General features: G+C 49.8%; 1 protein-coding gene across 3 annotated transcripts in view; it reads left to right on the top strand.

The window, feature by feature from the left end:
- The first annotated feature begins 261 nt into the window (after nucleotides 1-261).
- FNIP1 (folliculin interacting protein 1) overlaps nucleotides 262-25,076 on the top strand; it is a 70,065-nt gene continuing 45,250 nt past the window's right edge. Inside the window, exon 1 of one of the 3 annotated variants that reach the window (XM_065691031.1) lies at nucleotides 262-547. In XM_065691031.1, the coding sequence (XP_065547103.1) occupies nucleotides 459-547 (89 nt within the window). In that variant the 5' untranslated portion in view covers nucleotides 262-458. Of the gene's footprint in view, nucleotides 548-24,399; nucleotides 24,499-24,668; nucleotides 24,911-25,076 lie in introns of those variants that run through there. The other 2 variants (XM_065691034.1, XM_065691035.1) reach the window with 2 other exon arrangements.

The following is a 25,076-nucleotide window of genomic DNA, read 5'->3' as shown; positions in this document are numbered from 1 at the left end:
CTCTTGACCTCATCTCGCCTCTCCGCAGCGTCTGCCTCCAGCTTCCCTCTGAGGCAGGAAAACAACAGCGCCGCGTTATCACCGCCCCTCGGGGAACACCCCGGCCTGCCCCTGCCGTGCGCGCCCGGCCCCCGCCACGCACCGGGGCAGCTGCCGCGCAGTACCCCCCGCCCCGTCCGGGCCCGGTGGTGGCTGCGGCCGCAGGAGCTGGAGCGGACCCCGCCGGGTTGCGCCCACCGGGGGGGGGTTCGGCTGCGGCTCCGGCTCCGGCTCCCCCCGCGGGGCCGCCGCTCCCGGCCCGCCCCGCCCCTCCCGGCAGCGGCGGGTGACTAATGTCTGTCATATGACTGTGACACCGAATGGAGTCGGGCGGGCGGAACTAGCCGCGGCGAGGGGACGGCGCTGCGCGGAGCCCAGCGCCTCGGCGGCGGGGGCAGCGGCCGAGCCCGAGCCCCAAGATGCCGCCCACCCTCTTCCAGAAGCTCTTCAACAAGAAGCACGGGCTCATCTCCCCGGCCAGGGACGCCCGGGACGATTGTGTCTTCAGGTAACCGAGCACGGGGCCGCCCTCCTCTCCTCACCCGAACTTCGCCGCCGAGTTCCCTGCCCCGTTCCCCGCGGCTCCCCCGCTCTCCTCACCCCCGGGGGCTCTGAGCGGCCCCGGTTCGCGGCCCCGGTTCGCGGCCCCGGTTCTGGCCCCTCAGGCGGGCTCTGGGCTGGAGCTTTCCCCCTCTTGGGGCCGCCACGTCGGGGCCGCCGCGCTGCCTCCTGCCGGGGCCGCCTCTCCTCAAGCCTGGGCCGTGCTCCCCCCTTCCCTCGCTCCGCTGCCTCCCCTCAGCGCGGCCCCCGGTGCGGAGCGGGGCTCAGCCCCGGCCCGGCGCCGCCTTCCTGCGCGATTCGCCCGGTCGCGACCGGGAGCGGGTGTGGGGCCCCGGCCCCCCGCGGCTCGCTCCGGGGATGCTGCGGGCCGGGGCAAGGCGCCATTCCGCCTGGGTCCCCTGGGAGAGCAGCCTCGGGAGCGTGGAGGGAGGAGGGAGGGAGGGGGAAAGGTGAAGTTCTGGCCGCTGCCGGGTTGGGGTTCTGCTGGGATTCGTCGTGTTTGAACCGCGACAAAACTGCATGGGCCGAGAGGGGCCGAGCACAGCGCGGGGGGCAGGAGCCGGAGCCCTGAACCCGGGTCGGGGGGGCCTCGGAGGGGACCCGGACCCTCCCCATAGGGTGTCTGTGGGGTCCCAACCCCTGCCCCTCGGGTGTCTGCGGGGTCCCAAACCCTCCTTTGTGTGCATCGTTGGGGTCCCAAACCCCGTGGGCAGGGTGGCTCCAGTTCGTGGAGCTGCGTAGGGCTTGGTGCAGGGAGCGGCTCCCCTCTGTTTTCTGCTCAGAGGCCTGTAAATGGCCTTCCCGGGGGTTCGTTTTCTTAGGAACAGGTACTTTTGTGTCTGTCAGGTAAGTGCTGTCCCGCGGGTGGGTTGTGCTTAGAGCGGTGCAGCCCCGGTCCTGCCTGGCGTGGGGAGGAGGCAGCCTGCAGAGATCATAGGGTGCAAATACAGTGTGCTTCGTTGGTAAGAGTTATGGGCTGCTTGAAATGCTTCAGACAGCGTGGGGAAGCTCTCCTCCCACCTGCCCTCTGTCAATGTATTACCTGCAAATGATCGATCAGCATTTGGGTTGCTGGAAGGGGAGTTCTCTGGCTGGTGTGGCTTGATTTTGTGTGGTGGGATGTTCCTTCGGACTGCAGTGGTGTAATCGTGGAATACCAGGTTGGAAGAGACCTCGAGGGTTTTCTGGTCCAGCCTTTAAGCTGAGCGATTCAGGTGGTTTATGGTGTATCTGCAGTGATTTAAGCATCATGGTTTTCACAGGGTATTGATGGGTCTCTAAGTACTTATGGAATCAGGACAGGCGCCCAGGCAGTACCTAAAGTACTTTAGCTGTTGGCACACACCTGGTACAGACAGTGCTCACAGCTGCTCACGCACCTCTCTGCTGTGTGCTATCAATGTGGTTCCTGTTTTTAACGGTCTTTTTTAAGAGACAAAACCATTTTAATGATGTCTGTTTCATTTTCTAAGTCAGCTGAACAACTGGGGGTGAGCCCCTCGAGGGGGAAGCGGTGTGAGAGCTGCCCTGTACAATTGCCTCTTCCCTTAGTGATGGGTTTGTGAGGAGATTGTGTGGATTCAACATCTGTAGTGCACACCCTGGGGCAGAAATGTAGGGATCAAGGCTGTGTTGAAAGGAGTGATAGGGAGTGCTTGGCAGGGTCTCTTCTTCCCTCTTCACCTGCATCACCCTGCACCAGACTGGGTGTGAAATCCGAGTAAAAGTGTTGCTGGAAGAGGGGAGACTGAGATGAGCTCTCAGGCAGCTCTTCCCTGTGTGGGTGCTGAGGCCCTGGAATGGGTTGAATGGAGAAGCTGTGGCTGCCCCATCCCTGGCAGTGTTCAAGGCCAGGTTGGACACAGGGGCTTGAAGCAATCTGAGCTTTAAGGTCTCTTCCAACCCAGACCTTTCTGTGTTTCCCTGCCTGCTCTTTCCTCCTCTGTTCGTGTAGCGCTGTTTCACTTCCTGATGTGAGCAGTGATTTTGCAGTTAGTTGGATGGTTTTGCAGACCCACAGGTACAAAACCCCCGGGGGAGGCTGATGGCTCTTTGGCAGAGGCTCTTGGGATGGGTGGGAGACCCTTCAGGAGCCAAGTACCATTTTCTGAAGACTAATACAGATGCCCCCTGGGCATGTTGCCTAAGGGCTGCTTCCGTTTTCCATTCAGGACTAAGTCTCCAGTTAATCCTCACTGTGTTTGGCCTTATCAGTTCCTGGTGGGACTTCTGGACAATAGACAGGCTGTTATTTATTACAGCCGGGGCCTTGCGGGCTGGGAACAAGCACTCTGGCTTTGCAGACTGTTCTTGGTTCCAGTACACTTGAAGGCAACAGCCTCATCACTTACGTTTGGGCAAGGTTATGTTTGTGGATTGATGTATTACTGTCTGGTTATATTCTAAATAACAGAATTATTCTGAGGGCTGTTATTTCTGTCCTCAGTTTTAAAGCTTTGTCCTCTCACTGAGGAGAACAACCCTAAAGAATACATCAATTCTCTTGATATATTTTGTGAATAATATGTACTTGGAGAGAAAAGCCCAACTCCTCTGGCAGTGACATTAATAGAGCTGAGTACTTAAGGATGATTTTGATGCTTATTCTTTTCTTTGACTGTGAATATATTTTACATGTTCATCAGGCTTACTGGGAAGCTTTACCAGGACATCAGTGGTACTTAATCAGAGCTTATGTTGCTGCAGAAATAAATGCTTTTCAGTGGAAGCATATTTTGTTTTGCTGTTGGTTTGTTTAGGGCTTTCCTTTTCCTGCCTGGAATCTCTGTCTGTGCTGTCTGTGAAACTTCAGGAGTTTGGGTCTAACCAGACTGTGTAAAATCCATCAGAGCTAGGTGCTGGAGACGTTAATGCTTTTATATATAAATACGTAAAGTAAAGCTATATAAATACAGAATGTTTGTATATTTATTTTATATATATAAATAACCCCCCCAGTTGATTTTACAGCAGAAGCCTTAGGAAGTCACAACAGATCCACTCCACATTAGTATTTCAGCTCCAGTTTAACTGGCAGGCCTGGCCCTGAGACAGAAACCTCTCGGTGGAGCTCAACATTCAAGGCTTCACTGGTAAAATCTGTTTAGAAGCAGCACAGAAACACCTGCAGGTATTCCAGAGAAGAGGCAAACCCTTCAGTGCCGAGGTGCAGGGTACCTGCTCTCTGCTGCAAATACTCCTCACGTGAGTGGATTTTCCCTGAGGGTAACTTTTACTATAAATAGGAGCTCTTGGCCATGTTGTAGCATCTGGCACTGGTGCCGCTGGTGACAGCGCAGCCCAGGCTTGGGCTGATATAGCTGGTAAGAATATGTGGTTTCAGGGCTCTTGTTTTCTATGGTTTAGAATCAAAGTATGCCTGTTGCAAACAGCTTTATGTATTTCTACGTGGGCTGCCTGCTCTACCTGTCTAAAATGTCTGTCCGTTTCAAAGTAGCAGTTAAATGAGCCTTGTGCCACGGTTTTCTCATCGATTTCCCTAGTAATATAGAAACAATCTCATCAAAGCTTCCTTAAACTGAGCAGAAGCAGCCAAGCATTTCTGCCAAGTATTACATGGTAAAATCTGATAGCAGAGTTGTGGTCTTCAGAATAGGCTCAGTATTGAGCCTAAAGCTCAGTAAATCCTGACTGCTCTCGGGCTTTCTATCTTTGTTATGGGGATGTGTGGGCAGTATTTCCAGTGGTAAACGCAGCTGTAGGGAGTGCAGCAGGGGTTCTGCAGGAGAGTGTGTCTGTTGAGGGAGTGATGGCCCTTGGAGCACTATTAACCTCCTGCAGAGGGAGAGGGATGGTCCTGTAATACTGAATTGTGGGACTGGTACTTTTGGGGTTGCGTGGACGAGGGAGGCTCAGTGGGATTTTCCATCTTATGTATAAAGGTCAGGTATTTGTTCCCTTGCATCTCTAGGCATGCTTCCCACCTAGCTGGGGGACAGAGGGGTTATTGATCAGCAGTTCTTTTTATGCTGCAGCTCAATAAAATTTCACTGTCATTTTAATATATGTATTTTTATATATATACGCTTAACATATTTCTATATATATGTATATTAATCTAGGGAGCTCTAAAGAGCCATCTTGCCCCCAGGGGCATTCCACTGGTGTTTGCAAACTGTTTTGATCCTGTGGAATCACCTGCTGTAGAGTTACAGCTGTGGGGTAATTGTTCAAGCTTGAAAGAGCCCCTTCCAGTTTCGAGTCTTCTCTATGGTGTGGAGCTCCTTCAGGCACATTCTTCCTTTGGGGATTTGCTTTGGTTATCTGGGTATTTCTGAGGAGGAGTGCAGGTTTCCAAGGGGAAAGATACGGGAATAAGTAACTTCAAGTGTTGTCTTTATTTATGGAGAAGGCCATTATCCTGGAAACATGGGGGGTTTGGGTCTTTCTATAATACATGCTGCTCGTTTATTGAGGGAGTAGTTTGCCAGGTTCCTGAGATAAGAAAGGCCTAAGGCTGGCTGCAAAGTGGTATTTCCTGAAGTGTGTCTAGGCATTGTCCCCCCTCAGCCCAGGCTCTTTCTATTCTCTGTGGCAGTGACTTTAAATGGTATCTTGAGATTTGTTTCCTTTCACATAATTTTTGGCAGTGGGGTTCATCAAGGGAATTGCAATAAACCTAGAGCTGGAAGTGGGCTGCGCACTACAAAGATGCTTCACGAGCCAGTTCCTCTGCAGAGCTATTGTTCTTGCATGGCAGAAATGCTGTGTGCTGTCTTGCAAAAGCATAAACGCTGCTTGAATCAGGAGCTAACTTCTTGAAATAAGCTTCAGACAGACTTGGAGACATTTAGGGATGTGCAGCTGGGGACTTTCTAAAGTGGAGGCGGGAGTAAGGTGAAGGAGGAACATGAAAGTTGCCTTGACATTGACTTTTCCAGTTCAAGTTTTACCCACACAAGTTCTTGGTAAGGTTTCGCGCTATTCTGAAGGCGCTGCTGACGTGTGTGAGGTGGTGGTACAGGGGCTGGTTTGTGCTTGTTCCTCCTGTGCTCAGAGCAGGGGTTGCCACCACAGGCTGCCCTGCCCCGTGAGATGCTGAAGGAGATCAGAGCCAGCAACTGAGCTGCCAGATTCTTAGTGGTTGAGCCTTATACACCAATGTCTCCCATTCCACCCAGCGCAAGGCTTTTCTATCAAAAGCAAGTGGTTTGTGCACAGGCAAGGGAGGCAAATCCCTTCCCAAGCCCTGTTATCCTGGTGGGCAGCACAGCCAGGACATTCATAAGCATGAGGCTCCTCAAAGCTGTTCCTCAAGGTGCTGTCAGTGCGTCAAGCCGGCCTGACCGAGACCTGCTGTTAATGCAGTCCTTGTGTTCTGATGGTTGTTCACATCTGGCGTTCTGCAAGTCTTTCACCAATAGTTGTAAAACGCCTGGAATTTCACCACCTCCAAGCCTGTCTTCAGAAAGAGCTTCAGCTGCTCTTCATTTTGCAATAGCTCCAGCTTTTCCTCTCTTCCACTTCCGTGATGAATCTAAAAAGCTTTTGTCGCGTAATTTTTTAAGGCTCTTTGCATTCTTGAACATCAGAAATGTCCCTGTGTTTTTATTAAGCTCATTTTTGCCTTTTAATGTCCCTTAGGCTTTGTCTTTTATAGAAAAATCCATCTCTTCCATAATATCTCTGCAAGAGTTTGGGTTTGGCTTTTTGGTTGCGTTCGTTAGCTTGAGTGTAGCAGGTTTTTCACTTTGATTTATGTGCAGTTTTCTCTGTGGCTGTGATGACTTTGGCCTGTGTTTTGCTGTTCTCCAAAGTACTGCTTTTTGCCAAATTCTGCTGTGCATTTCCTGTCATCTGAGCTTTTTTATGTACTTTCCAAGTGCTTTCAGGCAGCTTTTGTCTTGGAAGCAGAGACCTACAAATCAATAGGTTCCAGTAAGCACCTCTGGAGCACAGGGAAGGTTTTGACAACTTCTCTCCAAGCCCTCCTTGACACTACTGTAGGTCTCCCAAGCGCTTCTCCAGGTAGGCACGTGCTAGAACATCCAGCGTCTCCTTCAGAATGATATGCTAGGTAAGGCAGTGCTGTGAGCTGGGTCTGCGCAGTGGCCGAAGGTGCTGCAGGTCAGAGGAGTCAGTGGTCCATATGGTGATACTTCTACTATCAGATCCAAAGGAATTGCCTTGGATCGGTGCCCTCATCATGCTTGGTGCATGCAACGCAAAGAATGACCAAATAATGTGAAAGCTGTTGGGGTGCTTGTGACTACCTGCTGTTGTGCCTTAGAAAATTGTCCCCTGCCCTGTTGGGAATGCACCCTGCCAAGTCCTTGCTTTGCCTCAGCTTCTTCCCATGGAACAGGGAATGCCCTCTGCTTGTTTGTTCCCTGCTCTTTTTGAAGGAGGCAGAGATGCAGAATGAGCTAACAGAGGTTAAGGGTCACCCTTACAGCCTTTCACACTGGCATCTCCTGTGGTGGCTGGGACCTTGCGGTGACTTGAGGACTTGGCATCACGAGGCTGCACTGCCCTTAGTGGCATCACGAGGTTGGTGCCTTCGACTTCCTCCCAGCCTGCGATATCGCTTCCTCCTCCTGGGATGGCACGGGTTGTGTGAGGATGCCTGCGGTCTCCTGCCTTGCTGAGCTGCCCTTGCAACAGCTGCTTTCTTGGTTCCCCTTCCAGCGGTTCAGCTCCTTCCTCTTAAGTTAAAATCTGTTTGAGGAGAGGCTGGGTGAGTGAATCCCGTGGTGCCTTTTTGCCCCTGGGATCTCTGCTGGTTGGGCCTTCAGGCCATGGTGCTGGTTTGGATCTTGCCAGCTGATCAGGTGAATCCTTTCATCTTCATTCTGAGTTTTGCTTGGATTCAAGTGTTCAAGGCCAGGTTGGACACAGGGGCTTGGAGCAAGCTGCTCCAGTGGAAGGGGTCCCTGCCTGTGGCAGGGGTTGGAGCTGGAGGAGCTTTAAGGTCTCTTCCAACCCAAACCAGGCTGGGATTCAATGGTTCTGTTATTTCCAATTGTATGTGCCAGACAAGCAAATGTGGCAGTTTTCCCTCTGGAATGTGTGGATGTCTGCTGGCCTCTTCCGCATGGGTCTGACGCATGGGTATGCCTGTACACCAATGCACGCAGCATGGGGAATAAACAGGAGGAGTTAGAAGTCTGTGTGCGGGCTAAAGGTTATGATCTAGTGGCGATTACAGAGACATGGTGGGACAGTTCACATGACTGGAATGTGGTCATGGATGGCTATGTCCTTTTTAGGAAAGATAGGTCAGCGAAGCGAGGTGGTGGAGTTGCTCTTTACGTGAGAGAGCAACTAGAATGTATTGAGTTCTGTCCGGGGTCGGATGAGGAGCAAGTGGAATGTCTGTGGGTACGAATCAAGGGGCTGACTGGCACGGGTGATACAGTTGTGGGGGTCTATTACAGACCTCCTGATCAGGACGAAGGAGTTGATGAGGCTTTCTACAGGCAACTGGAAGTAGCCTCGCGACTACATGCCTTAGTCGTCGTGGGGGACTTTAATTACCCCGATATTTGCTGGAAGACTCACACAGCCAGTCATTCACAGTCTAGGAGGTTCCTCGAGTGCACTGATGATAATTTCTTAATGCAAATGGTGGACGTACCAACTAGGGGAGCAGCGCTGCTAGATTTAGTACTCGCCAACAAGGAGGGTTTGGTCGAAGTGGTGACGGTCAATGGCAGCCTTGGCTGCAGTGACCATGAGATGGTGGAGTTTAGGATCCTGTGTGGGAGGAATAGAATACCTAGCAAAGCCACAGTTCTGGAATTCCGAAGGGCCAACTTTGGCCTCTTCAGTCAACTGCTAAGGGAAGTCTCATGGGAAAGTGTACTAGGCGGTAAAGGGGCTCAAGATAGTTGGTTAGCATTCAAGGACCGCTTCTTCCAAGCTCAGGATCGGAGCGTCCCAATGAGTAGGAAGTCAAGTAAGGGATCTAGGAGACCGGCGTGGTTAAACAAGGAGCTGCTGGGCAAACTCAAGTGGAAAAGGAGAATCTATGGATTATGGAAGGAGGGGCTGGCCGCTTGGGAGGAATATCGGACAGTTGTTAGAGGATGTAGGGAGGCAATTAGGACAGCTAAGGCCTCCTTGGAACTCAATCTTGCTAGTCGGGTTAAAGACAATAGAAAGGGCTTCTTCAAATACATAGCAAATAAAACTAAAACAAGAGGCAATATAGGCCCACTGCTGAACGAAGTGGGTACCCTGGAGACAGAGGATATAAAGAAGGCAGAGGTGCTGAATGCCTTCTTTGCCTCTGTCTTTACTCCTGCAGACTGTCCCCGAGGGCCCCGGATTTCTATAGCCCCAGAAGGAGTCAGGACAAAGGAGGAGTTTGCTTTGGTAGATGAGGATTGGGTTAGGGATCAGCTATGCAAACTGGACATCTGTAAATCGATGGGTCCGGATGGAATGCACCCACGGGTGCTGAGGGAGCTGGCGGAGGTCATTGCTAGGCCACTTTCCATCATCTTTGGTAAGTCGTGGGAAACGGGCGAGGTGCCTGAGGATTGGCGGATGGCAAAGGTCACACCAATCTATAAGAAGGGCAAGAAGGAGGACCCGGGTAATTATAGACCGGTCAGCCTTACCTCCATCCCTGGAAAGATGATGGAACAACTTATTCTTGACTCCATCACTAGGCATATCAAGGATGAGGGGGTCATTAAGAACAGCCAACATGGTTTTATGAGGGGGAAGTCATGTATGACCAACCTTATAGCCTTCTATGAGGAAGTGACTAGGTGGAGGGATGATGGTAGAGCGGTAGATGTAGTTTTTCTTGATTTCAGTAAGGCATTTGATACTGTCTCCCACAGCATCCTCATAGATAAGCTAAGGAAGTGTGGGCTTGATGATCAAGTAGTGAGGTGGATCGAGAACTGGTTGAAAGGAAGAAGGCAGAGAGTTGTGGTCAATGGCGCAGAATCTAGCTGGAGGTCTGTGACTAGTGGAGTTCCTCAGGGGTCGGTGCTGGGACCGGTGCTGTTTAATATTTTCATCAATGACCTGGATGAGGGAACTGAGTGCACCCTCAGCAAGTTTGCTGATGACACAAAACTGGGAGGAGTGGCTGACACACCAGAGGACTGTGCTGCCATTCAGCGAGACCTGGACAGGCTGGAGAGTTGGGCGGGGAGAAACTTGATGAAATTTAACAAGGGCAAGTGTAGAGTCTTGCATCTGGGGAAGAACAACCCCATGTACCAGTACAGGTTGGGGGTTGACCTGCTGGAAAGTAGTGAAGGGGAAAGGGACCTGGGGGTCCTGGTGGATAGGAGGATGACCATGAGCCAGCAATGTGCTCTTGTGGCCAAGAAGGCAAATGGCATCTTAGGGTGCATTAGAAAGGGAGTGGTTAGTAGGTCAAGAGAGGTTCTCCTCCCCCTCTACTCAGCCTTGGTGAGGCCGCATCTGGAATATTGCGTCCAGTTCTGGGCCCCTCTGTTCAAGAAGGACAGGGAATTGCTTGAAGGAGTCCAGCGCAGAGCCACAAAGATGATTAAGGGAGTGGAACATCTCCCTTATGAGGAGAGGCTGAGGGAGCTGGGTCTCTTTAGTCTGCAAAAGAGGAGACTGAGGGGTGACCTCATCAATGTTTACAAATATGTGAAGGGTAGGTGTCAGGATGATGGAGCTAGGCTTTTTTCAGTGATATCCAGTGATAGGACAAGGGGCAATGGGTGTAAACTGGAACATAGGAAGTTCCACGTTAACATCAGGAAGAACTTCTTTACTGTAAGAGTGACAGAGCACTGGAACAGGTTGCCCAGGGGGGTTGTGGAGTCTCCTACACTGGAGATATTCAAGGCCCGCCTGGACAAGTTCCTGTGTGATGTACTGTAGGTTACCCTGCTCTTGCAGGGGGGTTGGACTAGATGATCTTTTGAGGTCCCTTCCAACCCTTGGGATTCTGTGATTCTGTGATTCTGACCCAACAGGGCTGAGACAGGCCCTGCTCTGATCCTTGTTCTGTGGAGGCAGGGTGAGCTGGCCCATCATCTCTGCTGTGGGAGAAGGAGTATGGTGACTCCATGCCATGGTTTCTGCATGTCTGAAAACGTACAGGTGGGTGTGTTGGAGTGAAAATGGTTCTTTACACTTGGGTTACACTAGCAAATGTTGTAAGAAGGGATTTCTGCAAACATAAGGGTGCTGGGTTTTTGCCCCCTTCTGCAGTTGAGGGCATGGGGTATGAAGACGTGCCAAGAGCCTGGTCTGTGTGTACCTGTTTGTTCAATGTGAGGGCTTCCCCTTCTCTCAGACAATCCCTCCATTCGTTCTCTGGTGCCCAAAGGTGTGATGACATGCCTCCCGTTGTAAACCTTGATCCCTTGGGATGGCCGACTCCTCTGCTTGACTGCTGCATCGTCCTGCTTGTGTTTTCAAAGGACTTTATCCTTTGCTGTGTGTACACTTCTGAGTTAGGGTATGCTGCTGGTGACAGCCTGGCCCAATTCAGGCTTCTGTTCTGGGATAAACCGGTCCAGTGTGACTTGGAGCCTGCAACTGGTGTGGGGCTCCTGGCCGAACGCTGGTGGTGACCCCTTCAGAAGCGCCTTTTAGGAGTGGAAAGTAACGCACACGGTGGTTTCGTGCTCGGAGGCTGCGCTCCCTCCTGTTGCTACATCTGGAGCAGAACGTCTGCAGGATCACATGTTAGTGAGTAACGTCAGGAAAAATGCAGAGCTCGGCTGCAGCAGCGAATCCACAGCGTGGTTGTGCTGGGCTTAGGAGCTGGCCAAGAGCACAGCGTGTCTCTGAGGACCTGGAGAGCGCTGTGGTGTAGATAAAGAACCTTAAAGTATCTGCTGGGGCGGGGGGGGAAGTTATGCCTATTAAAAACAGGAAGTCATTTTACTCATCTGTACATGGCTTGCTACGGCACCAGCTACTCCACCTTGCACTGAGTAGTAACAGAATTCACATATGGGAAATACTCCTTGGAAAAACCCACATTTGCACAGAATCCATCTGATCCCGCTCTGCCTCGGGAATGTGACTGTGGTGATCACACTCGGAAGGGGCAGTTCCCTCAGTGGGACCGATCACTTGCTCCTAAAAATACATGCCCACATGTGTTCTGATCAGCGCCGAGCCTGAATAGTTATTGTGTAGTCTCTGTGTGGAAAAGGGTTGATTTATTGCTCCAGCAATGCCCTGTGCTGTTGCTTGGTGCCCATCTGCAGGTTTTAATGGAGGTGATTCCGCATGCTTGCGTCAGAAGCAGCATGGGCTCTCTCTGTTCTGACACCCATAGCTGCTGCAGACACCAGTGTTCACAACGCGCTGCACCGCAGAGGAACTTGTTCAAACACGTGAATTGCAGCACACAATACTACACAGACTACACAGAGGATATTAACAGTGCCTGGATGTAACATGCGTTTGTGAGGACACTGTGTTTGCACAGAGTTTTGTCTCCTCTGAGTAAGTAATTTCATAGCCCTTATGAAGTAATTAAACTTTTGGCCTTTCAGCAGTTTGACTACATGTAAAAGCTGGTGATTTTAAACAGCCTTGCCCCATGCTTCCAGGGTGATAATCTGGGGATCCTTCAGCTCTTATGTATTATCTGTGAAACTGTAGCCTTGAAAGCAACCCCTGCTTTGTATAGCTGAAGGACTCTGCAGTGGTGCCAGTGCTGCTCGGTAACAAGCAGCTCAGCTGGAGATATCCCTGTCTCCTTCAGCCCGAGCCAGTGAACAACCCAGCAGTCCTGTGTGATGGGCTGTAGCATGAGTGCGAGGCACCCTTTGCTGGAAGCAGCGATCCTGAAGTGTGGAAATGATCCATCACATGCTGCTTCTCCTGCTCTGTTTCTTCAGGATGTTTCCACAGCGTTGTCAGCAGTGATTTTCAGTCTAAAATGACTAGAAGCGTTCAAGGCCAGGTTGGACACAGAGGCTTGGAGCAAGCTGCTCTATGGAAGGGGTCCCTGCCCATGGCAGGGGATTGGAACTGGGTGAGCTTTAAGGTCCCTTCCAACCCAAACCATTCTATGGTTCTATGAAAATACATCACAGAAACAATCATATTTCCTTTACTATAGGTACTGTTCGTGCCCTGCGTGTTCATGGTACTCGATACTCCTCCAGATCTGCGTGTGCCTTGTTAGCAGCTTCTTCAAATGTCTTTCCCTTGCTCCAGCCAAAATGTCAACAAAACATAAAACTTGTAATAGTACCACAAACCCTCTCCCCTTTCAGTTTGGGTGATATATAACTGGAAAGAAACGGGAGCCAAATTGCAGTTCTCTGCCATCTGTTTTAGTTGATAAATGAAGAAACTTTGAGCTCCGTTCAGCCCTGACTTTAGGTCCTGGCATTGTGCCTGTTTGAGCCTGAGCAGTATCCTTACCCCAGTTCCTGTGTCATTTCCCACTTTAAGACAAGCAGGGTGTATGCGCATGGGAGCAGCTGCTTGCTTCGCTAGATGCTTGTTTTGGTTTTCATTTTAGCCTCCACACCTATGGAGGTGGTGGCTCTCGCAGTCCTGTGCTCAGTCGCATGCTGGCCTCTTAGAAAACCTTTTCATTTACTTGTTCAGCCTGGAGAAGAGAAGGTTCCTGAAGGGGAGACCTTAGAGCAGCTCCAGTGCCTGAAGGGGCTGCAGGGAACCTGGAGAGGGGCTTGGGACAAGGGCCTGTAGGGACAGGCCAAGGGGAATGGCTTGAACCTGCCCGAGGGGAGACTGAGCTGAGCTCTTAGGCAGAAGCTCTTCCCTGTGAGGGTGCTGAGGCGCTGGCACAGGGTGCCCAGAGAAGCTGTGGCTGCCCCATCCCTGGCAGTGCTCAAGGCCAGGTTGGACACAGGGGCTTGGAGCAAGCTGCTCCAGTGGAAGGGGTCCCTGCCTGTGGCAGGGGTTGAAGCTGGAGGAGCTTTAAGGTCCCTTCCAACCCAAACCAGGCTGAGATTCTATGAAAATGGACTCAGCATTGAGTTTATTGGGGGGTAATTAAGGGTGAGGAATCAGTCTAGAGGAGGCACGTGTGAGCAGGTACCTGAGGAAGGGACTGTCAAATAGGAACCAGGTCCTTGTTGGTGGTTCTGCCCCCCTCCAAGACCTACCTAGGCAATGTTCTTGCCATTCCAGACGTGGCTCAATGGCTTGTTTACCCCTTTTCAGGAAGCCTGGTTCCAGAAATAGGTAGAAAGCCAATGTTGGTTCAGGTGTTAATGACACACAGGCACAGATGATAAGCTGTGTGTGTAGGGAGCAGAGGCTGCAGAGCACGGGGGGAACGCGTGCTCCTCCTCTGGAGCTTGTTCTAGTGGAATGACACTATCTGAACATCTGAGAAGCTGCTCAGGAAAGAGGCAGCCAGAAGCTTCTTGTTCCTCCAGGAAAAAGAGCACTGTTACTCCCTAAGACAGAGTTAAAGAAGTGCTTCGAATGTTAGGTCAGTGCCTTGGCTTGCGGTGCTAACTGTACTTCTATTTAAAGGCAGCCCGAACTCTGGCATAGAACTTAAATAGTCAGACAGAAAAAGGTGGTTGGGTTTTCTTTTCAGTTCTTAAACATATTTCAGCAGCTGTGAGTTACTGGAAGTGACTTCACTTTCTGGGTAGAAAAGGAAATTGTTCTACTGACAGCATGGAGGGCTGAGATGCTGAGAACTTGGGCATGTTGGTTTCTTAACTGCGTGTGCTGTTTAGTCACACAGGGGATGCTCGTCATGAACTCATGACCTCTTTCTTTCCAAACCAGACATAATTGAGAAGTATAGAATGTAAAGAAAATCATATTAAAAGAAATCCTTAAGACACTGTAACAGGATTGTGGCTTTATAGAAATAGAAATGTTTATCAGACTTCCTTCTTTAGATAAGCGAAGATACTGCTCTGGTATAAAACTGATATGCTTCAAATTTTAGTAGGTTTTCTCATAGTATCTTCTGTGCAGTTTTCTTCAGATGAGTTATTTTGGTTAGTCTGAAAATGCGTATTTTAAACCATGTCATCAGATTTTCTTTAATGGAAGTAAGTGCAGTGAGTATAAAGTGGTAGCGTTTTGGGGTTGCTCTATGTTCAGGAAGGTATGTAAATGGAGTTGGAACTGGCGGATGGTGCTGCTGTGACTTAATGCGTGCATACATCCTGCAGGATTCTTTCTGCTTGGTATTCGCTGCTCCTCCTAATGTTCTCCCTCATCATCACTGTCCCTGTCGTCCGCTTTGGAAACTTGTATTTACGCATACAAGGAGAGGAAGAAAAGAGCTCAGCCCCGCTCCCTGTCCCTTCCATTTTTCTGTTCTCTTGGTTCTGTGCTGAGTCCTGCAGGGCTGCCCCCTCCTTCTGCAGGTTTCCCCTGGGTGCTGTGCTGTCCCCTCCTCCTCCTCCTGCCACCAGCAGTAGGGTGCATCCTGTTTGGGGTTACTGCTGTGTCACTTCAAATGCCATGCCCTAGCATGCAAAGGGGAAAAGGAAACAAAGAGCCAAGCGAGCGATTACTTTGCCAACAGCTCTTTTAAGATAAACAGAATCCCACAGACAAGCCAGTCCAAAGTGTCCTGGTGGCAATGACAGCTACTGCTGTCCAGCACGTGAGCCTGCCTTTCCTGTTGATGCAGCAGAATAAATAGCTTCATGTGGTGCTGTTTTTGGTTCACGGCAGGATACCTGCAGCACTGGGCTGCTTTGAGCTCCCGCATCTTAGAGATGCTCGTGTGGATGCACTGAACAGGGAGAAAACAGATGAGGCAAGAAAAATACTTCTGAATGAGAGCAAAAGAGGAACCAATGAATGCTTTGTTGTTCTGGTTAGGCTGCGTATGTGGACTACAGAAGATGCAGGAGCTGATGCTGAGTTGGGAGATGGCTCGTTCTGCTGCGACGCCTCTAGGAGACAGGCAGGAGTTGCCCCAGCCATGCTCTTGGCGAGCTGCATTGGCTGGGGCTGTCTGGAGCTGCATCCTCAGCAAATCCATTGCTACTGGCAGAAAGGGGTTTATTGAACATACACTAAATATATATATATATGTATATCTTGATTAAGTACAACCTCTCCCAGTGGAACAATGTAAGTTTTATCAAGGGATTCTGTTGATTCCGTGTGCGGTGAGGCAGAGCGGGTTTGGACTGCATGTTCCAGCTCAGTCCAGCGATAAGGAAGGTGTGTGTTTGGAGTGAGTTTCAGTGCTGATACCCAGGGAGGACACACTGAGCTCAACCTGCAACTTCTGTGTCACAGAGCAAGAGTTTAATGGTAAGCAAAGCTCTATGGACACATGGGAGCTGTTTTCAGCTGATGCTCAGAGCTTGCATGTGCAACCTCTTGTGAAGCCCTCAGTAAGAGTTGAGTGATTCAGCTGTTCTGCAGTGGAAATCCCTCTAGATGGATAGTTGTGTTGAAAAGCTTATTTTGCTTAATCATCGCAGGGCAACAGCCAGTCCTACACTGTATTCCATTCCTACCGTTCTTAGAAACCCAAGACTGTGAGCATGTAGCAAGACTTAGAAAACCAGAGGGGAAATCTGAGAGTACAGAGGTCAGTATGGCAGTGAGCAAAGCATTCTGTTGCAAACCCAGTAGAGCACTTTAAGCCTGGTTTCAAGATTGAAATCAGAGGAACCACGAGTGGCTGACAGCTAAAAGCATGCTTAAGTGCTCTTCTGCTTTGGGGAACCAAATTATTGAGGACCTCCCAGTTCTAGTGCATTGGTTTGTTAGATGCTGGGCTGTTCCATTGTTCTTGCAGGTATTAAATGAACTTGTATGGCCATGTGGCTTGTTCAAGCATCTGATTTTGGTTTGTCCTCCTGTCCTTATGAATTGCATAAAAGTGAAGTCAAGCAATGTCTTTAGTGTCTGCTCTATATAGATCTACCTGAAATAGTTTCAGGTCACCTTTGCCTGCTTAATTTGGAAAACAGTTGAGCAGCATGACTCTTGCCTTGGAGAATTAGCAGTGTAGGCTCCTCACCGTAGTCTTGGGGCTGTTGGAATATCAAGAGCTCATTCCTTCAGCAAATTAAGTAGGGCCCGCTCAACTTGTAGAGCCAGTAAGGGAAGGATGTTCAATCCCAGGCTGGAGCCAGGTTAGAAGAGTCTTCCCTCCTGAAAAGCAGTTGTGGGATGGATTTGGCAGGTCTATGAAAGTGTTGTCGTTGTTTCTGTGCAGGGCCGGGCAGTAGCCTTGGCATGCGGTGAAGTTCCTGGTGACCTGTTTGAGGGTTAACCGAGGGGTTGGTGAGAGGCTGTCGTGGAAGCAAGGAACTGCTCCATGTGCAGAAAGGTCACGAAACTGGGCCAAGCATCGGCCTTTTGAAAGCGTTGGAGGATGCTTAGATGCCAAGTGACAAATACAGTGGTGTCAGACAGTTGTGGGTTGATGAGAAGCATCTCCCACTATCTCACTCATGGGATATTGGTATAAAAGAGCATCACGAACGGATAGGCCAGGCTGGGGTTTCATTCCCTAAGTATCAGTTTGTTATACACGTTTATACAATCATCCTCTGTCTTTAGTTTGCAGTTGTTCCGTGTAACTGAGATGGGCTTTTGGTGAAAGCTGAGGGGGGATAGGTCTGAGTCAGCGCTCTGCTTAAGCCATGTGCTGTACTGGAGGCATGTGAGTAGTTCCATTGCTCCCAATGAACTGCTCATGTGCTCAGCCTTAGGCATGTGTTTTAAATAAGCTGCTGATCCAGAGCCTGATTTCTTTTTTGAGTTAAATCTACCCAAATGAGGAGGGTGAGACTACAAACACAGCATTTCAAACGCTGCAGAGGAGAGATTTAAGGCAGTATTCTTCAGGAAAAAGCTTTGGGCATTTAATGCATATTAGTGACTGAGCTTAAATGTCACCTTCATTGGGAAAATCAGCATCATCTGTTAATTATATGTGACTGTCTTGATAAGTGACCTGGTATCGCAGCCAGCAAGCTCAAGTTCACTGTAGTCCTCTCCAACACCAGGCTTTAGACTCAAAGTGGCATTTTGGGATTACCCCTGTGTCAAACCCTGTTGAGCTGAGGATTTAGGAATAATGGCCCACCAGCTTTTCCTATTGCAAGGAGCCACAGTCTGAAATTGTTCTACCATGTGCTGAGAATTTCTTTGATAGTTTTAAAAGCCTGTTGCTGTGGCAACCGGACCCCATAACAGAGCAGCTTTTTTGGTACGAAGAAGGCTCAGACACTCGGTAACAACCAGGAACGAAGCCACAGTGTCAGAGTCAAACAAGCAATCCAACCCCAGGAGCAGGGATGGATCCTGCAGCAGCTCGGACCTGGGTTACCAGATGAAGGGCACATCCTAAGCTTGGCCAGGAGCTCGCGTTGTGGACGTGATGGATAATCAGGGAGCTCACAAGCATCTCGCTCCGAAGGAACTCCTATGTCCTCTTTTTATTCACGTGGAAAGGGTGAAGTGATTTGATGGTTTGGCTTCTGGGCAAGGAAACATGAGTTTTGCTTCTCAGAACTGGATGTCCCCTTTGTGCTTTGCTAATACAGAAACTGGCAGAACAGGCATTACTTTTCCTTTGACGTGAGGGCTTGCAGCCCTGTTTCCTTGTGTCTCATGACCGAGTGAATCAACACCTAATTAAACAGTCACATGAGGGACAGAGTAAAAGGCTGCTCAGGCACTGATCATGGTGAATCTTTGGAGAATAACTACTTACATCTGTCTTCCTCCTTCTCCCAGGAACCCTGAGCAGCTGCACCTTTCCTTTCCTTTCCTTTCCTTTCCTTTCCTTTCCTTTCCTTTCCTTTCCTTTCCTTTCCTTTCCTTTCCTTTCCTTTCCTTTCCTTTCCTTTCCTTTCCTTTCCTTTCCTTTCCTTTCCTTTCCTTTCCTTTCCTTTCCTTTCCTTTCCTTTCCTTTCCCCTTTCCTTTCCCCTTTCCTTTCCCCTTTCCTTTCCCCTTTCCTTTCCCCTTTCCTTTCCCCTTTCCTTTCCCCTTTCCTTTCCCCTTTCCTTTCCCCTTTCCTTTCCCCTTTCCTTTCCCCTTTCCTTTCCCCTTTCCTTTCCCCTTTCCTTTCCCCTTTCCTTTCCCCTTTCCTTTCCCCTTTCCTTTCCCCTTTCCTTTCCCCTTTCCTTTCCCCTTTCCTTTCCCCTTTCCTTTCCCCTTTCCTTTCCCCTTTCCTTTCCCCTTTCCTTTCCCCTTTCCTTTCCCCTTTCCTTTCCCCTTTCCTTTCCCCTTTCCTTTCCCCTTTCCTTTCCCCTTTCCTTTCCCCTTTCCTTTCCCCTTTCCTCCTCTCCCCACAGAGGGAAAAAAATCACAGACAGCACTCAGCTAAAGCAGTGCTGTCTGTGCAGATAAATGGGATTAGGGTAGGGAGAAGACTTGGAAGCACTTGACAAACTCTTGATGAATGGGAATGATTTGGGTTTGTGCTGGGATGACTTAGCTGGAAGCTTGGAGGTGTAATCCTTGTGCATCTGACACTCCTGGGGTTTAAACAGACAATGTGAATGTTGGGCAAGAAAGTTCCGAGTGGTCCAGGGGGATTCTTGATGTTTTTAATACGAGTTGTATTTCTTGTCACTCGCAGAGCATTCCAAGGGGTCCCCAACAATCACTTTCCATCCCTGAGTGGCAAATACTTGTGTGGAGATTTATTGGGCTCTCAATTATCACTCAGTCACAAGTGCAGCCCCCTTAATCAATTACAGGACGTGGCCTCGGGCCAAGGAATGCTCTGGTCCCCGCGCTGCCAGCTCGCAGTATGACTTTCACCATCGAGGCAATACTTTTTCCCCTTATAAAACCCCCGAAACAAGTACTGCAGGATGTTTTAATCGGGGTAAGCAGATGGCAGCATCCACCCTGACACAGCGGAGGGCTCCCAGGGTGCATGTGGGATGCGCTGGGCTCTGCAGCACATCTAGAGCAGGTGGTTTGAGTGCTGTTGAGCGCTAGTGCTGGAGGTAGCAGTGGCTTGGGCGCTCCATGGTGCGGTATTCCAGGCCCCCTGCCACAGGCAGGGACCCCTTCCACTGGAGCAGCTTGCTCCAAGCCCCTGTGTCCAACCTGGCCTTGAGCACTGCCAGGGATGGGGCAGCCACAGCTTCTCTGGGCACCCTGTGCCAGCGCCTCAGCACCCTCACAGGGAAGAGCTTCTGCCTAAGAGCTCAGCTCAGTCTCCCCTCGGGCAGGTTAAAGCCATTCCCCTTGGCCTGTCCCTACAGGCCCTTGTGCAAAGCTGAAGATAAATACAGGGAATTCATTGTTTGCCTATTAAACAAATGAAAATGTTGAGATTCTGCAACCAAAGCACTGCTGTTACATCAGGAGTCATTCAAGGGTTTATTGCTTTTATTAATGTTGGAGTTGACAGCAATAGTGGAGCTATAGAGATCCCTCTAAGATGTCTTCATCTTCATGGCAACAGAATTCTTGCGGTCAACCTTGAGTCCAGTATATGTTCTTTTCTCTTCATTGTGTATCATCTGTGATCTCCAAAACAAGAAGCATTAATTCACCAGTAAGTTACCTAAGCAGATTTTGCAATGGAAGCCTGTGAGCTTGGTTTTATTCTTTCTAGCATTGTGAAACAGTCACTTTTTAATCATACCGGTAATGCTCAGCTGTGGTACCTCAGATATAATGTAGATGCTGGTTTTCAGGGGCCAAGTTTGCTTTATTGTGCACTGGAAACTCTCATGTATTGGACAAATATAGATGCTGCATGTCACTGGGAGTCGTGTTGTCATTCACACTTGAAGAGGGGATGGAAAACAGAAGTTGGTTTTATGTCTAAAGTTAAGGATTGAAAAACCTATCTAGATGTATCCAGAATTACACAGTGTAAAGGAGGGAAAAAACCTTACCACCCCCACCCCCCCCAATAATTTTGTGTGATTTCTAGAAAATTCTTTATTTCCATCAACTATTCATGTGCATCAAAAGCACTTTGTCCTGGAACCTTTTTCTCCCCAACTTTCCGTTAACCACACACAATACCGAACTATTTACACTTTAGTTTTAGTAGCTGCAGCAGAAGATCATTCTGCTGTGCACACCCGAGAGGGCACAATGCACTAACTGTTTGGCAGGGGGAAAATGCCCTCTTGTCTCCCAGTACCAGTTGGTATTAAGGAGGTTTGTTCCGTGTCTTATTTATGGTGGGCTGCAATTGGAAACGCGATACAAAACAAACACCAATGTGCCAGGAGCTTAACCATGCGTCAGGTTTCTACTTTGATAGTTAGTTTTGCTTTAAGCATCTTTTATCATGGCTTGATAAATCACAGCAGTGAAGGGATGGTCCATCTGCTGAGGCCTCAGCATCCATGTTGTTAAGAGAAAGATGATATTCCATGCTGTGCCTTCCAGGAATGCTCCCAGGCATTTGTATTTATGCTGATGCTCCTTTACACTATGGGTAGAGACAGTTTAATCCAGTCATGAGACCTCTTGCTGCTAGTGAGGTTCCTGGGTATGTAGAAGCTTCTCTTCTCTCTTGATTTATTATGAGGAGTAGCATTTTAATTGCCTTTAAAAAAGGTTTCCTTTAAAGAAAACGTGGCCTGGGTGTTGCAGAACCCACACATAGGTTGCAGTGATTTTCCTCATCATCTTGGCTCTTGCTGACCTTTGGCTGAGCTCGTGTTTGTGTGTGTGTATCTATGGTGCGTGCAGGTATGTCTCTGTGCTCCGGTTGTGTGCAGAGGGTTTGTGCTTTAATCCTGCCCACTCTTCCTCTCCAGCTGGGAGGAATCCAGGGGGATTTTTGTTGCAGGGATAGAGAAATGCACAGAAAGCACTATTAAAGTCTCGCTCAGTGGTGATCCTACAAGGCAAGTACTTTGGAGAGAAGTGCTATCCAAGTATTCCCAGTCAGATTTCAACTCAAATCCTAACTGGTTTTCTCTGTCTAGAGTGGCTTCCAAGCTCCTACCTTCCTGCTGTACTGAGCAATAAGCATTTCTTGGCTGGCTTGCTGGCTCTTTGTTGTGTGCTTTACAACATGTGTGAAGGGATGCCTTCTTTCAGGAGAAAGACTGAAAACACTTGGCTGTGGAGACTAAAACCAAAGCATTTCATTTCTTAGCCTGTGGTTGGAGCAGACTCTGTTGTTTGCTTGGTTTTAAATCGGGTGATTTATACCCAAAAGCTGCCTGTGAACCTTTGCAGTAGTTTTCCATGTATTCAGAACCTTGCCTGAGTGTGGCTTTGTGCCTGCAGTTGGTGGCCAGAAGGTTTGGATTTGAGTGCAGGCATGGACCCAGGTTTCAAACACCACTGGTGTGACCAGAGGTTCTCACATCCTCAGCAATTTAGAACCAAGATGCTGGTTTTTAGAACTTACCTCCACTGATCCAGATCAGTGAATAGGATGTCCACTGTGCCTGGATAGACACCTAGAGAAGAGGATGGTGTGTGTTACATGTTAGAGGCCCAAGGTCTTTCTCTGATATGGGAATGGTGATAACGTGTATGAATCCACACTGAGTACTTGGAGTCCTTCATTGAGCAATAAGTATTCACTGATCCGGCTACAGCTACTTTGAGTCGCACACTTGGAGTCTGTTTCTATGCGAAGAGAAATTCCTTCCAGTATTTTTCCTGGTGGATGGAGTCTGCGTCCACTTTCAAAGCATTTGTCTTTAATGCGCATCAGGTTACCCTGAGGTAAAACGGAAACCTTAGCTGTTCCTCCTGGAAATAAATGTTTACATAATACATGCCCCTGAACTTCTCACCATTGCATGTCTAAGGAAAAAAGGTCACTTTTGACATCAGTAACCTTTAGAGAGTGATGCCTTTGCCACACAGGTAAGGAAAGTTACTGTGCACAGCACATAGCTTGCACTAGATCAGGAAGGTAGGAGAGGTCACATGTTGCTTACAACTCCCAAGGCTTGGCACTTTAAGCTTTAAAGGCAAGATCTGGCTTTAAGGCATGGGTCCTGTAGACAGCACATGCCCAATTTTGCTCATGTGAGTAATTCCATTGAATTCCCTGGCACTAGTCAGGTATGAAGAGCCAAGTCTGCAACGTGTGTCTCTGTGGGGCCAGGGCCTCCACTCTTCCTTTCTAAATGAGAAATTTCCTAGGAAGCATTCATGGTGATGAAAGGGAATGGTTTTGGATTTGGGATCAAGAAAGTATTTGTCTCTTAATTTTAGTGCTTTTGTGCCAAAATATGCCCAGCACCGAACATAAAGACACTACATTTCTGTAAAGCATCGGTAAGACTGCTGTTGTGTCAATAGATGAAGGATTTATCCCTGAACTTAATACTAGCATCAGAGGGAGCTCAGTTTTCTGTGGTGGAATCTATCTCAGAGAGCAAAGCATCACTTGGGCTTTTGGGATTGTTGGGTCTTGGGCCAGAGCCCATGAACAAGTGCATCTGCTCACCCACCTTTTGCAATGGGGGAATCATTGACAGCCCTAAACTTAGTGCTGTGGGATGCAGTGGAACAGACGATCCTGATGCTAAATGGATTTTTGCTGCCTTTGTATTTGAAATATTTGCAAAAGTTGTAGGTTTTTAAGGCACCGAGGGGAAAAAAACCTCTTGAAGTAGGAGCTATGATGCTCCAGCCTCCTCCCTTTATATATTCCTTGACTTTTGTCCAAAGGTAATATAAAATTAATAGTATGAATGATTGGCCCCACATATGCCTGTAACAAGACTTGGTAGCTTTTAATGCGCATTGCTTTTTTGGATGCCTGGTTCCTTCCTCCCTTCCCTGTCCGTCTCCCTTGTTCCTCCTCCACAATTTAGATGGGGAAAAAAAAAAGGTTCTTTAAATAGCCAGCTCTTTGCTTTTATGCTGTACCGGGCAGCCTTCCTAGCATAGCCTGGGTTACCACAAGAGCAGTCATGAAACCTTGATTATAGATACGGGGTTGGTCAAGATTTCGTTGTGGGCATTATTTTACATCTTCCTCCCCAGAAGCAAACCTATATAGCCATCTGCTTGCCATGGAATCATACAGGAATAGAACCCCAGCCTGGTTTGTGTTGGAAGGGACCTTAAAGCTCCTCCAGCTCCAGCCCCTGCCACGGGCAGGGACCCCTTCCACTGGAGCAGCTTGCTCCAAGCCCCTGTGTCCAACCTGGCCTTGAGCACTGCCAGGGATGGGGCAGCCACAGCTTCTCTGGGCACCCTGTGCCAGCGCCTCAGCACCCTCACAGGGAAGAGCTTCTGCCTAAGAGCTCATCTCAGCCTCCCCTCGGGCAGGTTCAAGCCATTCCCCTTGGCCTGTCCCTACAGGCCCTTGTCCCAAGCCCCTCTCCAGGTTTCCTATAGCCCCTTTAGGTATTTGAAGGCTGCTGTAAGCCACTGAGCCTTCTCATCTCCAACATGTCTTGCACGTTCGCAACGCTTCCCTTGCACTATCAATGAGCCCGCGCAGGGCGCACAGAGCTGCCTTTGTTCGTACCGGAGCCGATGGGAGGGGGCCGGCTGCAGCCAGCATGGCCGGACCCGGCCGGGTTTTCCCTCTCCTGCAGACGCGCTCCAAGAGCCGCTGTGGCCCCGGTTCCCCTTCCCCGTTACCCGCGAGCCTCCCCCGGTGCCGCTCGGCGTTCGGAGCGCGCTGCTCCCGAGCGGGGCCATTGGCGCTGTGTCGGTGGCGGCTGCAGGTGGCACCGCTGACAGCAGCGTCACATGATGGCTGTCAGCGCCCGCTCTTCCACCCCTCGGCCTCTGCCTCCGCTCCCCGGGCTCCGGCACAAGCATCCCGGCGTTCCCGGGAATGCAGAGGCTGCAGGGAGGGGGGGTGCAGGCTGGAAGGAGGCCGCGGTGCTTTGCCCCCCCCCACCAGCGTTCTCATCCGAGCGGGCTGAATTCCCGACGGTGGCGGCTGGCGGAGGTGCAGGACGGCGGCCGGGGGTCATGAGACTCAACTGGGATCGGGATCGGTAGAGGAGGAGGAGGAGGATAGATGGGGCTGCCATGTCCGCTCCGGCTCTGCCGGAGCAGCGCCGAGCCTGCCCGTGAGTTAGATTGATCTCTGCAGCAATAGACCGGAGGAGACAACGGAGCGGGGAAGCGGTGTTTTCCTGGGCTGTGCACCAGAATGGAGGGGCAGGATTGGGGTTATGAAACTCCGGGGCAGTGCGGCCGCAGCCCCGCACAAACGCCTCTGGTGCGCTCCGGGGAGCTGCTGCCTTGAAGGTGGTTTCTGGGCTCCTGTTGCTAGGATTAAGCCTTTTTTTTTGCACTGCAGCATGGAGAGTCTTTTGTTTGAGTTAAATTCAGACCTCTTGATATGTCACCTGACAGTCTTGTGGTTTTGGATGAATATGGCTCATTGCTATTATTAACCTGAGTTGGCAGCCGGGCACAACAGGAGTTTATAGGGATTTTGGAAAGTGGAGCGGCTCGGGGGACAAAGATGCTTCCCAGGTACGGTCACTGCACTGCTCTTGAGATGATTTTAATTACTGGAAAGCTTAATAACTTCACGGAGATGTGAAGCTCTTAGGCATTTAATGTATTGACAATTCTCCTTACAGTTCCATGCTGAACGGCACAAATGTGGGGGGTTTCCCCTCCTGAATTGCTTGTAGCT

This window comes from Lathamus discolor, chromosome 10 (assembly GCF_037157495.1).
Source record: "Lathamus discolor isolate bLatDis1 chromosome 10, bLatDis1.hap1, whole genome shotgun sequence".
Classification (NCBI taxonomy): Eukaryota; Metazoa; Chordata; class Aves; order Psittaciformes; family Psittacidae; genus Lathamus; species Lathamus discolor.
The sequence above is the reverse complement of the archived record's forward strand: the minus strand, read 5'-3'. Positions and strand labels throughout refer to the sequence as shown.